Consider the following 10,491-nt stretch of genomic DNA (forward strand, 5'->3'; position numbering starts at 1 on the left):
CGGCTCTGGGTGAGCTCTTGCACAAGCACATGTACAGCAGCATTTCTATGATAAAGCTGGAATCATCCGTGTGAGTGGGTCAGGAAATTGGGACATGTGCACGGAGTGGAGTGGTATAGAGCAGTGAGAATGAATGAACTAAAATTCCGTACATCAACGGGCTACATCTCAGAAATGGAGCGAGGGGTAGTAGAATGGGATTCCTTCGTACAGTTAAAACAAACACACTGCGTGGGTTGTTTAGGGAGACGTGTGCTGTAAAACTACAAGGAAACCAGAATTATTAATACAAAGTGCGGGGTGGGGGGGGCGTTCTGGGAGGGATGGCAGCTGAGGAGAGGCTTCTATGGCACCCGCAAAAACTCTGTGTCCAAAGTTGGGGAGGGGGTAGATTCGCGACTGTTTCATTATCATATATATGAATATATCTTTTCCACAATATGCTGGGGACGCAGTAACAGCAGCTAATGTTTATTGAGAGCTATCTATGGGCTTTTACAATGACCTTGTCAGGAAGGCTGTTTCATTATCAGAAAAAGTTTAGGGAGTGACATCCTTCTAAGGATGGAGCTGGATTGGAACTTGAACAGGCCAGTGCTGGCCCATGGCCTAGACCAGCGGTCGCCAACCTTTCGGACTTCATGGACCACCGGTTGGTGACCGCTGGTCTAGACCACTACACGAAGCTGCTGCTTCCCCCTGTCGGGTACCATCTCTCACCTGCCTCCACTCTCTCCACAGGGTCCGGAGACAGACGACCAGCAGGCCCAACCCAGCAGGGGGCAGACCCAAGCCCCAGCCCAAGCCCAAACCTCAGGTGCCACAGTGCAAGGCTCTGTATGCCTACGACGCTCAGGACACAGATGAACTCAGCTTCAATGCCAATGACATTATCGACATTATCAAAGAAGGTAAGTAAGTGCATGGCTGGCTGGCTGGAACAGCCTCCCAGAGAGCATGCAGTTACACTGCTATAAAAACTAGTTTAAACCTGAAGGGAACTTGTAGGCCCCTCTAACTGGAACTTGCAGAGGTAAACCATATTCCAGCCTCAGTTTGATCAAGACTCCAGATTCTATTTTTTAATTTTTATTTCAGAGAGGAAGGAGGAGAGAATATAAAATAAAGAGGGAAAGATAAAAACATCAGTGATGAGATAGAATCATTGATTGGCTGCCTCCTGCACACGCCACATTGGAGATCAAGCCCGAAACCTGAGCATTTGCCCCTACTGGGGATTGAACCGTGACTTCCTGGTTCATAGGCCGGTGCTCAAACACTGAGCCACGCCAGCCGGGCCAGATTCATTTTTTAATGCTTCTTTCAGATCTTCTTTCAGCTGCTCCCTTCCCTTCTCAGACTGGTTTTCCTCCTGGGAGCAGAATGGCTGCCTCAGTGCCAGGCCAACAGGCCAAACCAGATCTGAAAGCTGCTCTGTCTCCAAGACGTCTTCTCTTGGCCATTGGACACAGTGCTCGGTTTCACTGGGATTGGACCAAATTGGTCATGTGCTCATCCCTGATCCAATCTCCAAAGCCAGACAAAGGCTTACCGGAGTGGGTTAGACATGCAGGGACTGCACTAGAAACAGGAGCTAGGTCTCTCCCCCACAAACTTCATGGTTCCCCCTAATGAAGGTGATGGAATGGAAACCAGGGAGGCAGCCTGTAACATCCATTTTAAAAGTGGCTGAATGTTTTATTAGTTTGGTAGAGAAGATAAGTCAGAATATAATATACATAAAATCAAACGTGAGTGCCTATGGAAGCATAAAAAACAAAGATAACTTCTGGTTTAGGGTGACAGAAGACACGCCATGAAGGAACTAGCATTTGTGGGGAGGGCTGGGGAGACGGACAGAGAGAAGCAGAGGCTAGAAAGAGCAGGTTTTTAGAAAAGATAGCTGATGCCTGACCTTGGTGCAGAATCCCCAAGGAGATGACCTGGGAGACGAGATGACACTGGGGATGGCCTGGTCATCGAAGGCCCTGAGTGTCAGGCTCGGGGAAGACACTGTAGAGCCACCCAAGGCTTTGGAGCCGAGCAAGGCTTTGGAGTGAACAGTGGTCCTCGGCACGTTCCGCTTTCAGGAAGAGGTGGCCAGGAATCGTGTCTTTAACAGGCTCCTTCACTGCATGGGCTCCCTCAGGAGGATTCTAGTCCCTGGACCAAACTCCTTCTAATTGGTCCCTGGGCTTTTTGGTGTTTTGTTTTGTTTTTAATCTTTTTTAATCATCTCGTTTTCCACAGGTTTTAATAGTTTAAGCCATTTAGTATCCTTCAAAAGTGTCCAAGTGAAAATAAGTGTTGAAATAAAGTCTAGTAAACACAAACAGGATTTTTATTATCAGCTTTGTTCAGCAAAAATTCTGGAAATAACCTAATGTCCAATAAAGCAGTTGATCAAAGAGAGCTTTGCTGTATCCATTCAGTGAACTTTGATGCCAAATTATTTTTACTAAAGATAATGATACAAAAACAGTATTGAAATAGAAAAATGGTCATGGGAAAAAAAAGTTAAGTTATCGACTGTGGATTATAGTCTCATTTTTGTAAAAATATAAAATGTATATGGCTATATGTGTGTGTGAATCTATATCATATATGTGTTATAGAAAATGTCTCCTAAAGTATTGAATTTTAAATGAATATTACTTTTTCTTTTCTCAATACTTTCAAATTTTTCTAGAAATAACATGTATTGGTTATATTTAAAACAACTGCATATTTATATTTACAGAAAATGTAGAGTTTTAGAAGTTATCAAAACATGCCATAAGTTTTCACTATAATTTACAGTGTGGTGTGAGTGCAGGAATAGACATGTAGATAAATGGGGTAGAATAGAAACCAGAAAAAGACCCCTGTGTATATATGTATTTATTGTATGATAATGTGGCTTTGAAGTCAGGAGAAAGGATAGACAATTCCTTTCTATTTTGAAAATAAAAGTAGATATCTACCTCATACACAGAAAAAAATCAGGTGAATTAAACATCTAAACATATGTAACTAAATTATAAAAGTGTTAGAAGGAAACCTAGAATATTATATTAGTCTTTGGGTGGAAAAAGCCTTCCTATGGAAGACATCAAGCCCCGAAACCATAAAGGATTTAACCTCATAAAAAGACTAAGTTAAAACCTTCTGTATGGGGAATAGCACCAGGGGAAAGTTAAATTATAGAAACAGACTAGGAAAAAACGTTTTACACATATAAATAGCTCCTCCACAATTGAGTCCAACAGTGGACAAGGGCTAGTGAGGCAATGAGCAGCAGAGCCTCCCAAGTCATCAATGAAATGCAACGCAAAACATTTCACCTGCAACGCCGGCAAAGATTAAAATGGGAACACAGTCCACATTCCCTTAACCCAGTGGTCGGCAAACTCATTAGTCAACAGAGCCAAATATCAACAGTACGATTGAAATTTCTTTTGAGAGCCAAATTTTTTAAACTTAAACTTCTTCTAACGCCACTTCTTCAAAATAGACTCGCCCAGGCCGTGGTATTTTGTGGAAGACCCACACTCAAGGGCCCAAAGAGCCGCATATGGCTCGCGAGCTGCAGTTTGCTGACCACGGCCTTAACCAAATCCTTAGAGCTTCAGAAATCAGAGATGGGAGCTTTCAGGAAGTTAATAATGGTGTGTATATATATATATATATACATATATACATATATATATATATATATGTATGTATGTATGTGTGTGTGTATATATATATATATATATATATATATATATATATCTCCTCTTGAGAGTCCCAGGCCAGCACCCTAGATCAGTGTCATTGTTTCTGCTATTAAATAACATGAGCATTCATACTCTGTGGGAAGAGACATCACAAATTTATGTCAATTCAGGTCAAGTTTTGCCATTAAATGAGCTGCAGAAAACTTTTAATTTTCAGAATATTCTGGATTTTGTCATTGCAAAATAAAGTGTAGACTCCAATATCTGTGGTTAGTGAGAGAAATAGGTAACCTTTTTCCACTATTTCTTGCTGAAATAGACTTTTGGGAGGAAACTTAATAATATTTGTCACCATTTTTAAATCTCCATGTCATGGATTTATATTTAACCTCTTCAACCAAGATAAATCTCAAGTAAATAAATATTTAAATGTGTCAAATAAACATAAAAGTCCTATAAGTAAGTATAGGAGATTTTTCTTTAATATCATCAATGTGAGAAAGGATTTGGAAATGTTATAGAAAACCAAGAAGCCGTAAAATAATAGATTATTTGATTCAACTACTTAAGTATTAAAATATCATAAAAAGTTAATATAGTAAAATATAATAAAAAATTGGAGGAAGGATATTTGCAACTCAAATGACAAATTCAGAAATATATCAAGAACTCATAGTCAACAAGATATAGACTGACAACTGATAGGAAAATAGGGAAATGATAGGAACAGAGGTGTCCATGCAGCTATAGGTGAGACTATAGAAACTCTTTATATACAGATACGATATGATCATTAGCATATATTATTAAGGTTTTAAAAAGTGCAGAACAAGTCTTATGCATAGTATGCTATCATTTGTGTAGAAAAGGGGGTCATTTTTATAAATACTTGTCTTCATGTACATGAAATATCTCTGGAAGAAAGTATAAGAAATAGGTAACATTGCTCACCCTCAAATAAGGGATCTGGGTGGACCCTCCCACTGTTCATCCTTTTGTACTTTTGAAAGTATGTATGAAAGTTTTACCTATTACAAAAAGTAACATTTTTCTTACAAAGGATAATAGAAGGTCCATATTCTTTGACCCAGGAATCTCTTGTATAGAACCATTTGTACATAGGCATAAAAATATATGTATGGATGTTTATTGCAATAATAGTAAAAAATTGGCAACACATGTCCATCAATACGGACTTGACTACATAAATTTTGTCCATCTCGTTAAAAAATGAGATTCAGACATGGAAAGGTTATATCTCTGAAGTATTGAAAAGAAAGATGCACCCCTAGCTGGTTTGGCTTAATGGATAGAGCATCAGCCTGTGGACTGAAGGGTCTCAGGTTTGATTCTGGTCAAGGGCAGGTACCTCAGTTGCAGGGCACGTGGGGGAGGCAGCCAATCAGTGTGTCTCTCTCCCATCGATGTTTCTCTCTGTGTGTCTCTCCCCTTCTACTCCCTAAAAATCAATGGAAAAATATCCTTGGGTGAGGATTAACAAAAAAGAAAAAAGAAAAGCTTCCCTCTCCCTTCCTCTTAAAAGCAATAAAAAAATACATATATTTGGGAGAAGTCAACCAAAGGACTTGTACGCATACATATAAGCATAACCAATGGACACAGACACCAGGGGGGTGAGGACATGAAGGTGGGGGGGAGGGCAATGGGAGATAAGGACACATATGTAATATCTTAATCAATAAAGAAAGGAAAAAAAAGAAAAGCAAGATGCAGAGTAGTAAGATACAGAATGGCTCATTTCTGTTTAAAATGAATATCCTAATAAATAAAAGGGTAATATGCAAATTAACCATCACTCTGTCACAAAGATGGCAGCGCCCAGTCCTCTCAGCCCCGCTGGAGTCCCCCAGTCCCAGAGGGGGGAGGCCACTGAGAGCGGGCAGAGTGAGCAGCCTGGCGAAATGCATTCAGCACCCAGCTGCAGAGAGCCTCTGGGCAGCGGGCACGGAACAGCCAGGCCCCACAGAGAGCTACTGTGCACGGATTGGTGCGCAGGACTACTAGTGTACTTATAATCACAGAAAAAGGTCGGGAAGAATATATACCAAATACCTATTACTAGTGAAGAGCCTGGGGTTAAGGTGGGTGGTGGGAGGTAAGGGTTGGAAGTGAAGGGGGAGGAAGCAGGACTGGGGCCATCAGACCAGCACACAGCCAATCTCTGCCAGCCCCACAGCTACTCCAGAGTTAGACTGCTTATTGCAGAGACCGAATGCCTAGGCCCTGGCTCCAATGGGCCCCAGCTGCCCCAAAGAAGAGCCATGGCCTCATCTCAGTCCTAAAGGGCCAACAGCTGGACACTGTCACCAGAACCTCACATCTGGGCAGCAGGTCCTTCCCTGAAGAGGGCCCTGAGTGGCCCATCTGTGTGTCTGCTCTAAGGGACAGGTTAAAGGGATGGGTGGAAGTGGAAGAGGGCATAGAGGGGATTCATGGTGATGGAAAAAAAGAAAAGAAAAACATTAAAGAAAATAAAGAAGGAAAAAGAATGTGGCTGGAGACAAGTCACACTTGCCCTGGGCTGCACCATGGGAGGGGGCACTTGGCCAGAGTAGAACAGCCTACCCCTCTTCACTTCTGCCATTTGTCTTCCTACAGATCCTTCTGGCTGGTGGACGGGCCGGCTCCGAGGCAAGCAGGGCCTGTTCCCCAACAACTACGTGACCAAGATCTGAGTTGCACAGAGACTGGCACAGGGCGAAGGAGCTCCAGGCACAGACGGGGAGGGGACATTTGGGGCTCTCCTTCTGATCTATAATGAGTAATGCTTCTCCAAGGCCTGGAGTTATTCTGGCACCTTCCCCAGGACGTTGAAAGGCTGGGTCGGAGAGAGGGTCGTCACTCCATAAATGATCCTACAAGATAGCCTATTCATGGGAACCCAGGAGGGCAAAACAACCACCTACTAAGATTTATTTATTCTATTTAAACCTGGTGAGAGGACAGGCGGGGTCCACTCAGACCTTGTTGGCTCTATCAGAACAGCACCCCGCTGGCTCACCAGGGCCAGGGAATGGCTGTGGGCGGCCACTGACAAGTGCCTTTAGTTGAAGAGCACATTTCTCCCTCTTTTCCTTACCTGATACACATTCCCTCTGCCCCCTCCCCTCAGGGAGGACCCCTCTCTGCAGGCGTGAGTGGGCACTTCCAGTGCAAATGCCAAGGGCCCGCATGGCCTGCTGAGCCCATGGGAGCAGAGGGGCGCTGGTTTACACTTGCTGGGACCATCGGGCTGCGGGGTTGAGTGGGGCTGGGGGCTGGGCTGTTGGCCTTGCTTTCCTGGGTCTTCAGTGGGAATGTGGCTGGCCCATGTTGGTTTTGTGTTTATTGCTGTACCTATTACTAGAAGGGTCTCTTTTTTTCAAGCTGTACATTTATAAAAATAGATCATATACTGTATATATAAAAAATCTCGAGATGGTAGAAACATGTATGAATGTACTAAGTAGTATTCCACTGTGCTTATTCATAAAGTAGGTTTTATTACAAAATTCGCACCAGGTACTTACAGATGTGCACTACTCCTTCCAACTATAGAATCAGTGTTACTGCTTTCTAGCTCCGCCCCGCAGCCCCTCCCAACCCTTCCCCTACAGCTAATTTTCCCCTGCCCCACTCTGTGGCTCCCCCTTACCTCCTAATAAATAAAGGAATCAGTGAACCCCCTTGTTCTTTCTCAACATTTATTATGGGTTAAATTGTGTCCATATCCCCCAAAAAGATACTTTGAAGTCCTAATTCCCAGTACCTTCGCATATGACCTTATTTGGAAATAGGTTCTTTACAGAGGTAATCAAGTTAGAATTAGGAAGCACCTTAATCCAATATACCTGGCATCCTGATAAAAGGAAAATTTGGACTCAGATTGACACACAGAGAGGGCAGACGATGTGGAGTCAGTCAGCTACAGGCCAAGGAGAGGGGTCTGGAACAGATCTTCCCTCAGAAGACCAGCACCTGGTCTCAGACTTCAGCCTCCACAATGGGAAGACCACAAATCCATCGCTAAGCCACCCAGGCTGATGTACTTTGCTAAGGCAGCCCAGCCAACGCCTTCAGTGTTACTGCAGTAATAGTGAAAAGTTGGGGGAAATGGCATGTGCACAATAAGGAAAAGGTTATAGGGGAGACTCACTTCTCTACCTCCACTCCCAGTTGCCAGTCATTCTTCTTTCTTTCTTTCTTTTTTTAAGTACAATTTCCATTTATTTTTTCCCCAGAAAACTTTCCTTCAGTCCTTAGGACTTACTTAGCTCCTTACATGAGCTTTGGTGGAGGTCGTGGGACAGCACCGACAGGTGTAAATCAGGGTGGGGGTGGGGGTGGGGGTCCCTCTGTGCTCAGAAGGGTTCCTGACCACTTTGCTGTGAAGGGCACAGCTCACACTGTAGTTTCACATGCAGTTTGGGAAGCACAGAGGTATGGACTACACTGGCTTCGGAAATGTCCCTAAAGGTTGTGGCCTGTACTGTTTTGACGAACTTAATGGCCTTGTCCTTGGGCGTGTATCAGGAGCTGTTGGTGCAACTAATACATTGCACATGGTCGCAGCTTTTTTTTTTGGCACAATACAGCATGAAATCCCTACACTCACAGCATAAGACTCCTTAATTGATGAACCCAAGAACAACGACCCACTTTATTCAATTTCAGCATTTTCGCTGAAATCTAGGGCAAAAAGGCGTTTATCAGTACACAAGGTGACCCTGGGATTATTTTGCCACAGTCATTCGTAAGCTATTGGGAAAGTAGGGTTTGACCAGCACACACCTTTTTGTCATTTCAGGATCCCCAAGTCCTGTGGGGGAAAATTATCAGGGGTTACATATAAAGAGCAAAATGTATCTGAATTCGGTACAAAGTAAACCACTGAATTCTGTGTTTTATCAAGAACAGGGAGCAAACCCTATTCAGTAACAATAACATAACATTTTTTAAAAATATATTTTATTAATATTTTACAGAGAGGAAGGGAGAGGGATAGAGAGTTAGAAACATCGATGAGAGAGAAACATAGATCAGCTGCATCCTGCACACTCCCTACCGGGTATGTGCCTGCAACCAAGGTACATGCTCTTGACTGGAGTCAAACCTGGGACCCTTGAGTCCGCAGGCCGACGCTTTATCCACTGAGCCAAACCAGTCAGGGCAATAACATAACATTTAAAGTGTATTTCACTTCCTCTTTTGTGACCATTTGAGAGGAAAATAAAGCCATAATGTGATGACATGAGGAAAGGTGGTCCTATTGACACTACAGTATAAGATTTATAAAACTTTACGCTAGGATTTCAGAAAGGAAGGGATGTCCTAGTTTAAAATCTCCACTTTGCAAGTGAGCAGGCTCAGCACAGTTCACTACTATGCCCAAGATCACATAGCTCTGAAGTAGAGGTACCGTCATTTGAACCCTGATCTGACCCCAAGGCCCACGCTTTTAATCTCTGTCTTCAACAAATATTAAGGAGTTTGACAGTCTAATTTGTCAACCTTTAAGCATCTAATATCTTTCTCTCAAAAATCAAAAACCTAGAAAGAAAAACTCACAAATATGAGTCAACAGCTATAAATCTGTAACTCCTTTGATAGGCAAGAGCTGTATCTAACATACCTTTGAATACTAGAGTCCATCCCAGACCAGCAACCTCATTAAAATCATAGCCACTCACATTCGAGCGCCTCCAGACGCTGTGCTCCAGGCCTGACACACTTTAGCACAACATCTGAGGTCGACACTCTTACCCCAGCTCCCACAGGCCACACCGATCCCAGACTCAGGCCCAACAACCCAGCGTCAGGGTGTGTGCTCTTCAAATACTGTGGTTACATCATCACGTTTTCTAATTCCAGTGTTTTTATATTACGACTTCTACCTTTATAGCTTACTGCACATTTATAACACTTGAGTGTGAGTGCCTGCTGTGGCACATAAGGAAGTATCTTAAAGGTCTTTTTATGACATCCCAGAAGTAGGAATTTCCTGAGTCAGAGTATTTAATATTTAAGCAAAGTATGTCATAAAGAAGCTATAAATGTCTTTGGAGTATGCCTACAAAACCCTTTCCTGATGAGAAGTCAGGAGCCAGGAAAGCCCCCTTTCGTGGTCTGTTACCATTCACACTTGTGAGCTGTCAGCATCTGAGGATGGCATGGGAACAAGTCCCACTATCTCAACAAGGGGATTTATAAAACTTTACACTAGGACTTCAACATATAAAGACACCCAGTGTCTCTATCTAAATGCTTCACTGCGGGCCTGCCCAGGGGAAGGGCTGAGAAGCCAGCCCTGGCCGGAGTGGGTTCTCCTCAGGCGCAGTCAGAGCCATTCACAGAACCAGGCACCTGGGGGCTTTGCTGTTGTGTAGAAGGCAGCTTGTAGCGACATCCAGGTTCCAAAACGCTGAGTGAAATGGGTTTAGTTTACTGAAGCACCTCAGAACCTTTAAGAATCTCACATGCATTTGTGATGTTTCCCAAATGTATGACTAACTCCTTTTTCTCAAAAGTCCAATTAACATCTTGTTGAACTAATAGTTTGGGAAGTTGTTGCTATAAGAGACTCATTTATTTTAGGAGGGTTTTGTTTTTTAAGTTAGTGGTTGGAAACTGAGAATGCATTCTCCCTTAGAAAACAATGTTAAATGTGATCACATGCCTACTGAAAAAAAAAGTAACCCATAACATAGTTGAAACAGCACAACAGGAAGCTGCATTCCAAGTTTCTACTTTAACAGGATGTCACAGGCCCCTTAGGGTTGCTGTTCCCAGTCTC

The 10,491-nt window shown here is 43.1% G+C and overlaps 1 protein-coding gene across 1 annotated transcript in view; it reads left to right on the forward strand.

The window, feature by feature from the left end:
- Positions 1 to 7,387, forward strand: part of MYO1E (myosin IE) — a 200,838-nt gene extending 193,451 nt beyond the window's left edge. The window contains exons 27-28 of the mRNA XM_080645678.1: positions 742 to 911; positions 6,318 to 7,387. Coding sequence (XP_080501804.1) covers positions 742 to 911; positions 6,318 to 6,394 — 247 coding nt within the window. The 3' untranslated portion in view covers positions 6,395 to 7,387. The remainder of the gene's footprint in view (positions 1 to 741; positions 912 to 6,317) is intronic.
- Positions 7,388 to 10,491: the final 3,104 nt, after the last annotated feature.

The sequence above is a fragment of the Plecotus auritus genome (genome assembly GCF_963455305.1).
Source record: "Plecotus auritus genome assembly, chromosome: 1".
Taxonomy (NCBI): Eukaryota; Metazoa; Chordata; class Mammalia; order Chiroptera; family Vespertilionidae; genus Plecotus; species Plecotus auritus.